The sequence below is a fragment of the Myripristis murdjan genome, chromosome 5 (genome assembly GCF_902150065.1).
Source record: "Myripristis murdjan chromosome 5, fMyrMur1.1, whole genome shotgun sequence".
NCBI lineage: Eukaryota > Metazoa > Chordata > Actinopteri > Holocentriformes > Holocentridae > Myripristis > Myripristis murdjan.
In genome coordinates, this window is record NC_043984.1 from 3,909,369 (window position 1) to 3,925,065 (window position 15,697).

Sequence of the window (15,697 nt, forward strand, 5' to 3'; positions counted from 1 at the left end):
CCTTTAACCTCACAGCATGGCTACAGGTCAGACATGGGGCCTTGTTGAAAGGTATGGGTGAGGTATGGATTCATTTAAATAATGTGGTAAAAAGGAGAGAATATGAAGATTCCATACTTTGGATAACGATTAAAATTAGTATATGCTTTTGTTATATAAGTAAAAATAAATCCAGCAAACAAAGTCTATGCAAACCTTTGGTTTAGTTAGTTGATGCCAACCTCAAAGGTCACAGCAACATGCCATTGCTGCATGTCAACACTCTGCTGCCATGGCAACATCCACCTCCAGGTGACAGCTGAGTCGTCCATCTGATGCATCGCTGAAAAACTGGTCTGACATGTTGGCTGGAGATCTGGCTGCTGTGCTGCTCGTAACACTTTTACCCAAGCCAAGCCTCAGTGCTCTTTTGTGAAATAACTTCAGTTGACCATCAGCTGGATAAATGCAAATTTCTTTAATTTGATTTAGCCAGTACCACATAGAGAAATGTAAATGGAGCAGGGATTTCTGAAATGTAATATGTTAACACTTGCAGTTCATCACCATCAGCAGCAAAAGATATTGGAAACTAGAAAACAGTGCATTCTTTTTTTTTTTTTTTTTTTTTTAACTCAAAATCACACAGTACATGTATCACAAAATTAGAAGCATTGTACAAACATCACATGGTGGCAATAGGTAGTGCCATAGGTACGATTATGTTTTGGGGAGAAAAAAAAAAAAACATTCAAAATGTGATTTATAAACACATTAAATGGCTGGATTCAAATATCCATGAAAAGTGCCTACTGCCTATACTGCTGATGTGCTGTGGTTATCAAATATTGTTTTTCTTTTAAAGATTACTTTTTGAGCATTTCTGTTTATTAGATATTTATTAGACATTAGGCAGCAGAGTCTGGACCAGATTCAAACCCAGGCTGCTGCAGTTTAGCCTTAGTATTACATGGAACACAATCTATAAGGTGAGCCTCCGCGGCACCCTGTTATCAAATATTCAGCAGTTAATAATTTATACTTGATTGATCACACCACAGTCTTTAAAGTCAAAAATCGATGAGAAAGTGGCAGGAAAAAAAGTAGGTAGAACATGAGAATCCACAGTCCTTTTAGTTCCCGTCATAAAAGATGTGAGCTTTGCTTTTTTTGCGCTTCACCTTGCCGTTGGACACTGGGAGGCCCAGTGACTCCAGGCGGAAGGGGCGTGGCAGGACCGACTCCGAGCTGACGGGCGGGCTCATGTTGGAGCCGCTCATAGTTAGGTGGGCCGTCCCGTTGACCAGACGAGGAGTGTGGACGGCTACAGGAGAACAGCTCCATCAGTTGAATAAGACCAAAGGAGGAAATGCTGAAACTGCAGCTGCTTTGGTGCTGTGACTGTTGCAGACGGTTGCCACTACTGCTTTATTTAGTGTATGAAAGGTACAAAGTGTAATAATTTAGATGCTCAAATGTGTAAATGACCATAACACAGCAGCAGGGGTTTAAAAGTGTTGCCGATCAATACCAGACACTGTTACTGTGATGGCTGCTGGGATTTTTGGGTTCTTAAAATAAGCAAACCAAGCTTCTGTATGTGTGAAACAACTTGCTGCTGGTAGTAGCAAGGTCTTACAACTAGCTGTGGGCTAAAATAGCTGAAAAATGATTTTGTTGTTTCCTACAGGATAGCTGTTTTGCTTATTCTCTCTGTAGCTCCTTTAAACATTTCTAAACTTGTGTGTAAAACTGTGCTGTGGTGTAACAATATTACCTCTAAATATGATAAATGGAATACTATTTATAACTCCCATACTCTTGTGTGGGTGTATATAGATGTGGGTGGAAAAAGCAAGTAGATGTTGTTAAAGCTCCTTAAAATGACATATTGTATCATCAATAATAATTTTGTGAATTAAAACATAAGTGCACTTGATATGCTTATTTTTGCCACTGACACATTGGGACAACTGCATCTTTTAAGATTTTTTTTTCAATTATCTTGCCTGTTTTAATAAACTATATATATATATATATATATATATACACACACACACACATATACGTATATATATATATATATATATATTATTATTATTATTATTATTAAGCATGAAGATTTTTTTTCTTCCAGTGTATCCACTTTTTCTCATCTAAGAACTTTTGAACTTTTTTGATCTTGGCTCCATCAATTAACTGCTTTGAAGAATATCCACTTAAGTGCCAAAAGTCAAAAGTCACCAAGAGTCTATATGTTTACAGCAGTGAGAGTGCACTCAGGTCATGTAGCAGTAGAACTGATTGGGTAATTAAACTGCTAATTTGAAACCAATTCGTTTGTTGTCTGTGGGTCCTGGCCTTACCAAGTGCCTTGGTGGCGTCTCCTCCCAGAAGCTGGCTGGCTCTCTTTGACTTGAAGTAGCTGCTGGCTATATTTTCACTGTCACTGCGGTCCAGCATCTCCTTATACCTGTCCTCCTCCACCTGCTGGAAACACACAGGCGTGAGGATCCTGTGGGGATCCTGCAAGCATTTTGAGGATGAGCTGACACAAACACATGTGGACACACACACACGGACACACACACACACCTCTCCAGTATCAGCAGCTGAGCCTCTGCCTGCTGGGAGTCTTGCAGCAAGGGGAGCCACAGCTAAGAGAGAAATAAAGAAGACATGTTTAAAAAAAAAAAAAAAAAAAAAAAAAAAAACAGGGTCTGTAATGCACACACAATAGCTACAACTTCACAATCTACATCATGACAGAAACTCGGGACCAACCTGATCTCACAGAAATCCGTGAAATGAGCACGACCTCTTAACAACGCATTGCGTGCTCCTGGCACATAACCTGTTATAATTACGTCTGGCCACCACAGAAACAGCGTCCACTGAAAGTCAATTAGGATCCGTGTCGTATGGCCACCACGCAAACGCTGTCCACTGAAAGTCAATTTCACGTGGGTGGTAGTTCATAGATCCCGGAAGTGCAAATTTAATCAAAATAAAATAATAAAATAAAAAATAAAAAATCGCCAGTTTTCTAGACTAGGCCTACCATATTGACCCGCATAAAAGACGACCCTGATTTTAAGATGACCCCTCTTTTTCAAGACCATTTTTTGGAAAATAGGCTACTTTTTATATGGACAAAATCTTATTTGAATAAAAAAGCCACCGGCCTGCATCAGGCGGGTCGGTCGCGGCACCGGCTGGTACCGCGCCCACCCGGTCAGGTCTGCGGGATCTGACAGGTGAGCGGTCAGTGCCGCGGTCGGCCCGCCTGGTGCCATGGCCGGTAGGAGTAGTATCTAACATGGAAGGGCGCAAGCCAGTAATTTCGCCTAGGGCGGCACATAGGCAGAACCGCCACTGTATAGTTTATAATGTCATCATTTTCATATTTTTCTAGTCCACAAAAATCACATTTTAAGCCATTTTGAAATCAATGAACGAAATTTTATTTTAATCTGAAAAACACCGGCGTTACCAAGGCAACGCGCTTCATGCTACCTGGTGACTCCCGGCTTCTCGGCTTCAAAGACGTCACGCCGTGGGTGGTGGTTCATAGATCCCGGAAGTGCAAATTTAATCGGTATTCTGAAAAAAAAGGTCTGATTATTAGCCATAACGTTGTAACCACCCAAGGCAGACTTACCACGAGCTATGAGGATGTGTAACGATGGCATGTGTCCACAAGTCCCGTATAATATCAACTTTATTTTAAGAAAACACGTTTTATTTGCGATATCATATCACGGAGAAGCACTACATTACCCATAATCCTAGTGTTTATCAGCGACGTGTCTGAATCGACAGCTTTCATCAATAAAGTCAATAAAATCTAATAAAGTGCATGAAAGTTGATAATGTGCTGATATGTTACGCCATTGAACACAACCCTTTCAGTCAGCGAAACAGAGCGGGTGGACAAACCGTCGGAACACGTCAAAAATAGCACTAAAGATTTATATAGTCTATATATATTTTTTTTTTTTTCATAACACATCTTTACTCGTGGTATAAACATAGGCTACATGTTAAGGTTATGCTTTTGCTGTTGAAAAACTACCGTATGTATGGTTTTTAAACCTAAATTCACAATGTTTATCCTAACCCGGAAGAGGGGTACCAGAACTACAATTCGTGCAGAGTTGCAACACACAGAGCTGTCCTGCGCCATAGCTTTTGTAGTTCTAACATGTTATGTCTATTATATGAAGTGGTGATCACTAATTTTGCAATCTTAATCAAAGGTTTTGGGTGTGGGAAGAACGCCTGAATGGTCAGATTTTAATTTTTTTTTTCTTAAGATAGTGAAATCATGTTTTTTCCATGTTTTGACACTAGTCGGTGGCGCCCCCTATTGGTTTGCCATCGGACATGATAGTAGAGGTCAAGAGCTTTCCAAAAATGTTGACCCCATGTCTGTGCCATTTTTTGTTGCTGCACTGTAAGCCTTTAAAGGTGTCTCAGGTGGCCATATTAAATTAATGGGAAAATCTGAAATATGAAACATTGAGTATTTTATGGGGAAAAAAAGCTTTGAAATGGTCCAAATTGAAAAGTATGACTGTGTATATGACTAACATCAATATTCTAAATAAATTTGGCCATTACATACCCCCTTAAAGAAGTTTGACTGATTTTATCAAGCTTGGCCCTAAAAGAGGTCTGCAGATGTATACCTGAGACAGCCTTGACTTGGAGCATGATGAAAATCAAACTTTGTCACAGAACAACAATGAAGACATCGTTTGAAAGGTCTTGACCTATGGAGTAACATATCTCAGTGTGAGACCAGTGGGCAGTTCCTGCTCCCCACAAGTGCCCTTAGAACCTTGCACCTGAGACACTTTTAAAGGCTTACAGTGCAGCAACAAAAAATGGCACAGACATGGGGTCAACATTTTTGGAAAGCTCTTGACCTCTACTATCATGTCCGATGGCAAACCAATAGGGGGCGCCACCGACTAGTGTCAAAACATGGAAAAAACATGATTTCACTATCTTAAGAAAAAAAAAATTAAAATCTGACCATTCAGGCGTTCTTCCCACACCCAAAACCTTTGATTAAGATTGCAAAATTAGTGATCACCACTTCATATAATAGACATAACATGTTAGAACTACAAAAGCTATGGCGCAGGACAGCTCTGTGTGTTGCAACTCTGCACGAATTGTAGTTCTGGTACCCCTCTTCCGGGTTAGGATAAACATTGTGAATTTAGGTTTAAAAACCATACATACGGTAGTTTTTCAACAGCAAAAGCATAACCTTAACATGTAGCCTATGTTTATACCACGAGTAAAGATGTGTTATGAAAAAAAATATATATATATAGACTATATAAATCTTTAGTGCTATTTTTGACGTGTTCCGACGGTTTGTCCACCCGCTCTGTTTCGCTGACTGAAAGGGTTGTGTTCAATGGCGTAACATATCAGCACATTATCAACTTTCATGCACTTTATTAGATTTTATTGACTTTATTGATGAAAGCTGTCGATTCAGACACGTCGCTGATAAACACTAGGATTATGGGTAATGTAGTGCTTCTCCGTGATATGATATCGCAAATAAAACGTGTTTTCTTAAAATAAAGTTGATATTATACGGGACTTGTGGACACATGCCATCGTTACACATCCTCATAGCTCGTGGTAAGTCTGCCTTGGGTGGTTACAACGTTATGGCTAATAATCAGACCTTTTTTTCAGAATACCGATTAAATTTGCACTTCCGGGATCTATGAACCACCACCCACGGCGTGACGTCTTTGAAGCCGAGAAGCCGGGAGTCACCAGGTAGCATGAAGCGCGTTGCCTTGGTAACGCCGGTGTTTTTCAGATTAAAATAAAATTTCGTTCATTGATTTCAAAATGGCTTAAAATGTGATTTTTGTGGACTAGAAAAATATGAAAATGATGACATTATAAACTATACAGTGGCGGTTCTGCCTATGTGCCGCCCTAGGCGAAATTACTGGCTTGCGCCCTTCCATGTTAGATACTACTCCTACCGGCCATGGCACCAGGCGGGCCGACCGCGGCACTGACCGCTCACCTGTCAGATCCCGCAGACCTGACCGGGTGGGCGCGGTACCAGCCGGTGTCGCGACCGACCCGCCTGATGCAGGCCGGTGGCTTTTTTATTCAAACAAGATTTTGTCCATATAAAAAGTAGCCTATTTTCCAAAAAATGGTCTTGAAAAAGAGGGGTCATCTTAATATCAGGGTCGTCTTTTATGCGGGTCAATATGGTAGGTCTAGTCTAGAAAACTGGCGATTTTTTATTTTTATTTTATTATTTTATTTTGATTAAATTTGCACTTCCGGGATCTATGAACTACCACCCACGTGAACTTGACTTTCAGTGGACAGCGTTTGCGTGGTGGCCATACGACACGGATCCTAATTGACTTTCAGTGGACGCTGTTTCTGTGGTGGCCAGACGTAATTATAACAGGTTATGTGCCAGGAGCACGCAATGCGTTGTTAAGAGGTCGTGCTCATTTCACGGATTTCTGTGAGATCAGGTTGCTCGGGACAGTCGACTTCCTATTCACCCATTCACCCCTCACCTGAAGGCAGTGATGTTTTCTGCACCATCACGTCAGGCAGCCTCCAGGTGGCGCTGTCCTCATCCCAAACGGCCTCTTTCTTCAGGCGGTCCACGTTGCTGTAGTTGCAGTCACGGCGCACCAGGGGCGCCATACGCTCCAGCAGGCCGTGCAGCAGCTGGCCCTCCCTCTCCAGCCGGCGGATGGAGGCCAGGTAGTCGTTCCTCTCCTCCGCAAACTCTGCCTGCAGATCACGGATCTCCAGCTTGGCTGCTTTCAGCTGTCACATGAGATTGATGTCACAGGACAGGGTGAACAACAGAACATAAGAAAATTTTTCAGTATATGAAAATGGCAAACAGTAGAGTTTCTGGTGTTTTAATTTGACAATATTCAGTGTCAGTTAAAGGGGAAATTACATTGCACTTCCCATACAGCACTTGACCATCAAACAATTATCATGTGTATATTAATTACCCAATTCTTCTCCTCTATACCAAACATACTGCAGTTGTTGCTGCCATTTTAACCTGGAAAGACTTGCCTGACAGCCAAGGTCACATTTGAAAATTTGTCATGCATCAAGATCTGGGACTGAAATAGTAACAAGTAATAAGCAACAGTAAAAATGTAAATTAAAACATGCAGCTAATGGCATGTAAGTTGCAGGGCACAGGGTAACAGTGGCCTAAAAGCTTTCATGACATGAGTATAGGCTGAATCACTATTGAGTTACATCAATCAGTAATAGAGAGAAGTAAACTTAAAATGTCACAGGTCATCACTTTCCTTAGACACTAAATTCAGCCAAAGAGTAGTACAAATACCTTTGAGTTTCACAATTATATCAGTAAGGGCGAAAGGGAGGAGACTTAGATGACACAATAATATTCCCTTCTTGTTTATGCCCATACAGTATTCATATTGGGACACTGCTTCGAACTTCTAATATCCTGTCACTTGTTTGGTTCATCCTGCAGCCGCTGTGGCCCACCTTGCCCTGGATCTTGGTCAGGACTTGGCTCTTGGAGCGGACCTCCTCCTGGATGGAGTCATAGACGTTGAGCAGCACGTTCTCGCTCTCCTCGCTGTTCTCCGACAGGGCCTGGATGAGCTGCATCTTCCTCTGGTCAGCCAGGCTCTTCCTCTGCTGGTGTCTCTGCTGCAGCTCCTTGTTCCTGACCTGCTCTCCTCCGACCACCTCCTGCTCCAGCTGCTGCAGCCTGGCCAGCGGGGGGGGCAGAAACACAAGCAAAGACAAGGAAATCCTCGTTAGTATGCAGCATGGTACTCCAGACTCTTACTTAATCATCTGGTGACTATGTACAATAGTGGCAGGACACAGTAAAAGAGAGAGCCTATATTACAGAATCACTGATTAGGGTAAGGAGAAGGACCTTCATGTGACAGACCATGTGTTTAAGACAGGGTATGTTCATTAAATGTAAACATGTTCATCACTGAAGGCCAAATACCTCTCCAGGGCATGTTTCTGGTCCAGAGGGCCTGGTATGGGGACGGCAGATGACTCTTTGTGGCCCTCTCCCTCTGGCCCCCTCTGGACACTCAGCACAGTACCAGCTACTGCAGGCTGGCAACATGACAAGAAAACATATTTAAAATACTATATTCACCTGATGGTCCTTACTCAGTATTTTAACCCTCTCAACTCTGGTTTGCAATATCAAATGCATACTAATACTATGGTATCTGCTGGTTGCAGCGTTGCATTGAAGCTACATCACATAAATATTCAAACCCAAGATGTTTTATGGCTGCACCATTACATCAAATAGTAATATCTATGTGGCTTGTGCGTCATTTTATCCACATCTCCCTGTAATTCAGAGGGACATATCTGGGGTGTTTGGAAGCCTTGGGATCTCCACCAATATTTCTCAGCATGATCAAGAGTCAGGTTTACTTTCACGCCTTGAGATTATTTCAAGTAGCACTGTTTTCTTAAATTTGTCTACAGCTCATGTTGGAATTAACTTTATTGATAACACCTACATTTTTGTCAAGCAGTGGCACTACACCGCTGGATTTCTTCATTGTGAATCTCTGAGTAGAATGCCCTCACCAGGAATTTTGTATTTTGTGAACACTGGTTGGGACATGCAAATATACACACACACACACATGATTCTGTTTGAGTCCAAAACCCGCAAAAGCCTGAGACTACAACCAGACTGGAAAGGGAATGGCTACATTTCAGATGCATATGCACGTTTTCTACACTCTGGATTGGATAGACTGTATGTTTGCACTTTTGCACAGTGTCTGTGAATTCATAATTCCACTAGAACTTAAAATAAACTTCTGTGGGTTTGAACAAAGCTCAGCAAAGCATGCATTTGTAATGGCAAAGCCTCCGATGAGACAGGAAGGGTTGAAGTGGTTTGACACATTGGGTAGTGTCAGGTTTACTTTCATGCTTGAGATCGTCTGAAGCAGTTATGTTATCTCAAATTGCAGCTATCACATATGGGAATGAAATCCAGAGCTGGAGCTCAGCTGGTAGTTGAAAAGCAGTGGGGTCCAGCACCTTGGTCGGGGGCGGCTCCTCAATAGTATGGCACAAGGGATCAGTGCTGAGGCAGAGCTCTTCGTCCTGGACTTGGGTCACATCACTGGAGTTCTCTGATGGTAGGAGACAAGACAAAAGCAATGTCCGACAAGTCATAGGAGAATAGTGTAATTTTTCAGAAGAATGTTGTTTTAAAATCTCATTTTCTTAAGACAAAAAACATTAACAGCACTGTGGACTGGACATTCATCTTTAAAAACACTGTTCATACATGATTTGAATTGATCAAATAACTGCAAGGACACTGGATATTGAACATTTTCAGAGATGCACTCTGTTGGTTCTTTGTTGGTCTCTGTTTGCAGGACTAAATAATCGATATGAGCAGATGTTTTTCTGTTACCATTCTTTGGGACAGAGCTCCCCCTACTGGCTCTGGCACTCTCCACATTAGACAGCTTGGATTCATAGGAGCAGCGCAGGGCAGCAATGTCCTCCTGGAGCCTGGCCTTGGACTGCTGCTCTGCATTATACTCAGCCTGCAGCCTGGCCAGCTTCTCCTCATACTCCTGCACAGCAAGCAGAACACAGGTTCATAAATAATCTGGCTCTGGAATGGGAGCATGCAGTGATGTGAAATGATTTACTGGTTTAGGAATGGTCTGCAGCTACCTCTTTAATCTTCTCCTTCTCTGCCTCTGTGGTAGACTGTGGCCTTGAGAGGACAGCAGGGGAAACCTCAGACACCTGACCAGCCAGCAGAGCTACATACATGTTAAAAAAAAAAAAAAAAAGAATAAAAAATAGGCCTTTTTAGAGAGATACAGCAGAGAATATCAAGTGGCAAGCCCAGCACCTATATGACACTGACATGAAATGTTGGCAGCGCCCAGCTGGCCAGAGATGAGGGCGCGTAACTTCTTGATCTCCTCCTGGTACTGTCGAAGAAGAGCGTCCTTGGGGTCCTCGTTGATACGAGGCCTGTTCTGGATGCTCTTGGCCCGGTTGGCATAGCGCAGTGTACTCAAGCTCTCTTCATAGTTGTTGTCTGCAGGAGAGAGACATGCGACCATCAGGGTGCGCGTGTTCCCCCCCAGGGAGTCCTGCAGGAGCCGGGTCAGCTTGGAGTCCCGGTAGGGGACGTATTTGGAGCGTCCGTCCACCAGGGCGGAGATGACGTTGCCCAGAGCCGAGAGGGACAAGTTGATCTTGGTGGCCTCACGGAGGCGCTCGCCTGTGGCACCGGTTTTAGACTGACGCTCGCTGCCCGCCAGGTCCACCAGGTTGAGTTTACCTGCTCGAAGGTGGTCCTCACCGGCCACATCTGAAAATATGGAGTTGAAGACAAGCACATGAGGACAAAGACATATTTAAAAATGTGTGTTTGTAGGTTGTATGAGACAAAACATCCAACCTGAACTATTAAATCACAGCTAATTGCGTTGTGTCTTGCATTTCAGGGTTTATTTTGTTATTTAGCTACCATGGCGTTTTATTCCTCTCTAGACATTTTGCACCAACACTCAACAGTCACACTGGGAGAAATCCTTTATAGTGGCGGCAGAGGCACAATAAGCTCAATGGACCAGAAGGCAATGCAGCCACAAGACATGTTGTGACATGACAAAAGGGTGTGACTGCAATAACGGAGCTAGCTACATCTCTATATGGTCATTTAAGACTGAAAAGTTCATATCTGTTTTCTGTGGGGTGTTGAAAGGCATTCTAAATAAAACCACTTTACCAGAAAGCAAAGCCTGGAATGCGACGATCTTCAAACTGATGACATCTAACAGTGAGAGTATTTGAGGGTGGAGTTTTCCCTTTAATGTTGATAAGCTGGTGACATTATAGGCCATTATAGGAGCAAATGCTCATATTCAAGAGGTGTCGTGCATGCCTGTCTCTGATTTCAGCGTTAAAAGGGTCGGGACAGTGTGTATGTGTGTGTTCACCGGTGCTGCAGATCTCCAGGTGGATGGTGAAGATGGAGTGGGAGCGGGAGGAGTCTTTGTTCATCAGAGTGTAGCCCACCGCCCGGTTCTTCCAGCCTTGCTCCATGATCTGCTCGCACTCCCCCACACTGTGCACCGTCTGCATGGTGAGGTCGCGCACGTACACTCCACGCTCTGGGTGCTCTTTCAGCTGGCATTCACCAACACACACAAAGAAACAAGCCAGATGCGTCATCTTGTTTGGACACCTTGACCTTAAGGTATGACGCAACCGTTATGCCTTTAGGTCGCCAAGGCAACGTCTACTGTGCACGAAGAAAACACATCAGGTCTATTGTTTGGGGGTAGTCTGAGCAACATGTGTCCAAAATCAATCATCACTTGCTTTGTAATATCAGAGTGCATAGACTGTTTTGGTTCATTTATTAGAGTCTTACCTCCATTCTCTGTTTGGTGTCACTTCCTAAAAGGTCTCTGATTTCTTCATTGTAAATCTCCAAGTAGGATGCCCTCACCAGGAATTTTGTATTTTCTGCACACTAGGTTGCACACACACACACACACACACACACACACACACACGCAAAATGTAACAAAACAGAAACTGAATTTTTCAAATCAAAACATCATTTCTTACAGCATTGCATTTGAAAATCACACATTAGATTAAAAAAAAAAACACACACACTCCTGTAATACTGTCATACTGATGAGAGAAAAAAAAGAGAAAAAGCTACAAATTTTATAAATGTTTAGTTTTCAGTAGGGATGCGCATTTAGATTAATTTTATAACCGAGTAACCTAGCCTGGGCCTACTCGAGTACCCGAGTAATTAGGCTAAATGGGGACACATAAAATCGTTCATATACAGTGCATCAATATACCCCTGTTTAATCGAGGAGAAAACTTTTTTCACAGTCATCGTTATCTTGGTGGTAGACTGCTTTCATGTTTTATCCATGTCCGAGTAGGCTAAATAAAATAAACATGTATAAATGCTCCCTGGTGTGCGTGGTTGAATCCATTTATTAAATAAATCGGTCTCAACCAGTGTTCACGAAGCTGACGGAATAAGCAGTCTTCGGTGTGGATGCGCATAGCTAAGTAGGTACCCTCTCTCTGAAAATTGAAAATGTATATCTATCTAGATGTTAGACTAAATTATTTATTTGCTAGCTCAATCATGTTGTTACTATAGAATATCCGCTGGAATTTTTTTTTTCATGGACCGATAGTTATAGCCTACTTCTGCCGACTTCTCAGTCATTTTTAATCTGACAGGTGCCGTGACAGCGACACAGCTGATCTTTATCTACAACCAACTTATATTAACAGTTATATTTAAATACAGGCTACTGCTTTCCAGTGTCAGCACCACAACAAACATCTGTCTTTTCATAAACTCACCGGCCGATGTTTTATTTCAGCTGGGGCTGCGTTACTCCAATTTAACGTCAGCTCCGATTAATGTGGCTGAGCAGCAAAAGTAACAGTAAGCAGTCACATTAAGGCTGAACAGAGTTATATCATTTCAACCCCACCTTTCGGAGGCTTTTGCTAATTACCTTTTCAGGCTGTTATCAATTTACCTCTGAAATAAAGACGACAGTTTTCACAGATGTGTTGCTTTATTAAATGTTCACGTCAGTGTACAGATGCAAACGAATTGACAAATTAATTAAATCAATGGTCTTGGCAACTCATAAAGACTAAACAAATTAATAACGATTAATAGGCTGATTAATAACTGATTACATTAACACATTAATAACAAGAAAAAAGTTATAGCCGTACATCTCCGTGGAAAATCTTGCAGGTAGCCTACTGTCCGTGGTGCTGACTCCGCATTTCATTCTCTATTATAGCCTAGAAATTAAAGCTCCATAAAATTCACGGAGGATCTTGTTTAGCTCTTCTTTCCTTACAGGTGAGAAATCAGCTGTCTGCCCGGTGTTTGTCAGGTAGTCTTGTAGACATTTGACGGCCCAAGACGTTGACCGGGCCGTACCGGCTTCATTTCCTGACCTCTCCAGCTGATCCAGCTCTTCACTCGTCACTCTCTCGTATCTCTCCTTTTTCTCTTCTGTCTTGTCTTCCTCGCTCAGCCGTTTATCCAAACTTAGGTCGCCAAACAAATCAAAATTGACAACCACACGGTCCATTATGCAGGCGAACAAAGCTGACAGCGGCTTTTGATGCGGGTTTCAGTGAAACGTTTTGCGTTGCCATGGAAACCACACAGACTCAGGAAATAGCTAATATTGCGGGAGGAGTAATATGTTCAGTGATGAGGTTTTTTTTTTTTTCATTTAAGCACGGCTAGCCGTACTCGATTGCTCATTTGAGCACATTCTAAACGTCTGATTGACCAATCAGATTGCTCAGTCGGATCTACCTGTTGTATAAATGTAGTTTGATCCTAAGCTGGACTGGGCACTTTTGTATGCCGCGGATAACCGAGTAGTAATTTGTAACCGAGTAACAAATTCTCCCCTCGGATAGTCGGGTACCCGGTTAACCCCGCCCATCCCTAGTTTTCAGCACCATTATTTTTGTTCATTTCCATTAACCTTAAAATAATACTACTACTAAGCCATATTCCTGCTGTGTGCACACGTGCGCACACACACACACACACACACACACACACACACACACACACACAATTCTGTTTGAGTGCACAAACCTATACAAGCTTGAGGAGAGACTACAAACAGACTGAAAAGGGAATGGCTACATACGCAAGTTTTCTACAAGCTGCAGTGGGTAGATTGCATGTTTGCACTTATGCACAGTCTTTATGAATTCTGTGAACGAAAATTTCCTTATATAATCCATGTACTCAAATAATAATGTGTAGGCATATATAATATATAAAATGTGGTTTGATTGCTGACTTTTAAATGTTAGCCATCTATGACCCATATCCTATTTAACAAACTGCAATGTTTAAGAAATAGAGCTAGAGGTCATAGGTCATACCCACCTGAATACTCTCAAAGATGTGCTCAAAGGCTCGTGGTATGACCCCCTTCTGCGTGGCAGGCTCGGACACCCCTTGCATGGTGAAAGACTTACCACTTCCAGTTTGTCCGTAGGCAAAAATGGTGCCATTGTATCCCTCAGTGACACCCTGTCAACACGCAAAACAGGACATTGGTGACATTTTACATAAGACCTCTATCTTCATTGAGGAACGCTGACCCCGCTCACCTTTACATGTGACTGACAGCAGACTCCTAAGTAAATAATGAGGCCTGTGGTCATTAGCAATAGGATACAGGCGACCAAACAAGGTGGCATGTGAGCTTTATCTTACTGGCTGCAGCACACCGCTGAACTCAGGGTGTCCAGTGACTGAGGAGCTTGTTGTTGTTATTACCTGGCACCCCAGACCGTAGATGGATTAAAGATAATGCATAAAAAAAACACTCTCAAAAGTGATTAAGGGGCCTACCTCAACCAAAGGATAGGCGATCTCATTGTACATCTGCTCGGTGGTTTGATCGATGAAGTAGGTGCCGTCGAAGGTGAACTGTTTGGGGGGCTCATCCGTCGCCCCGGGCTTCTCAATGAAACACTGGCAGTGGTGCACATCCATGGACAGCACCATCTTACAGCTGAGAGCCTTCTCTCTGTCATTCATGGGCCGGCACCTGACCACCACCCTCACCGCCTCAGACCCCATCCTGCACCCTCCCAGCCGGTGACTGGTGCACTGGAACAGGTGGACCAAGGGAGCCTGCTGGATGCTGCCTCAGCTAGGACAGATACATCTCCAAGGAGCAGTGGGCTCCATACATCAGCAAACTAAAACACTGACAGCTATCAATCCTGCATCTGGTAAATAGAAAAAGAGCTACTGTTAAAACTGTCTATTTATGAAAGTGACTTCTATTAGAGCCCTGGAGAGATAACGCTAAGTATTGCCATGCAAACTAAGTGCCATTCATTCCTTCAGCTAGAGCCACTGGTGTTGCTGTGCGACCTGAAGCGCTAAGTCAGTGTTGAGTCAGGAATCTCGGCTGTAAAAGCTGGTAAGCAGAGGATGACACAGCCTGCCAGAGGAAAAGGAAAAAACTAATACTCAGCTAATACTAAAAGACAAAAACGGAGTCGTGGAGGAGGCGTTTCGAGGCTGTGCTCCTTCGCTTGGTAACAATCCCCCTGCCGTTTCTTCCCACGGTGTCGGTTGCTTGGCAACCGTAAACAATAGTGGACGCTTGACAGCGCCTAAACCTGCAGCCATGTTTGGTGAGGATGGAGTGAGGTCCAACTAGAACCGTTCACACAGACATGTTTCCTGGGCCATGTATTCCCCGAAGGTATTTTTTCCATACATTTACAAATACTAAGACAAATACAAATAATACAGCATAACACTACTTACTCAGCATAACAGATTACTGCATGTTCCCTCACTGAACTGACTGCTGTGCTAAGGTCTCTCCTTATGGCGATATTTTTTCCTAGGATGGCGAAGATGTGCATTGACTGACTTACGTTAATTCCCTCTCTGCTTTTCCCTCATGTTAGTCATAACCTTCTCATGTCTAACTCTAACATTAACCAATTAGCCAAAATGACTCCTCAAAACGTAAATAAATGACTTCGCCATCCTAGGAAGAAAAAACTGGCCACCCTATTTGGGACCTCAAAGAGGTTA

At 42.9% G+C, this 15,697-nt stretch overlaps 1 protein-coding gene across 1 annotated transcript; it reads right to left on the reverse strand.

Annotated features, from left to right (window-relative positions):
- Nucleotides 1-457: 457 nt before the first annotated feature.
- kif17 (kinesin family member 17) lies at nt 458-14,719 on the reverse strand. Its single transcript, XM_030051503.1, has 14 exons — nt 14,489-14,719; nt 14,018-14,164; nt 11,468-11,569; nt 11,031-11,220; nt 9,947-10,399; nt 9,748-9,839; nt 9,479-9,644; nt 9,094-9,188; nt 8,021-8,136; nt 7,540-7,768; nt 6,567-6,825; nt 2,569-2,636; nt 2,346-2,469; nt 458-1,303 (listed from the first exon to the last, which is right to left on the reverse strand). Exons 1-14 carry the CDS (start codon nt 14,717-14,719, stop codon nt 1,113-1,115), a joined length of 2,463 nt encoding a protein of 820 aa, XP_029907363.1. The 3' UTR covers nt 458-1,112.
- Between the last annotated feature and the right edge of the window lie 978 nt (nt 14,720-15,697).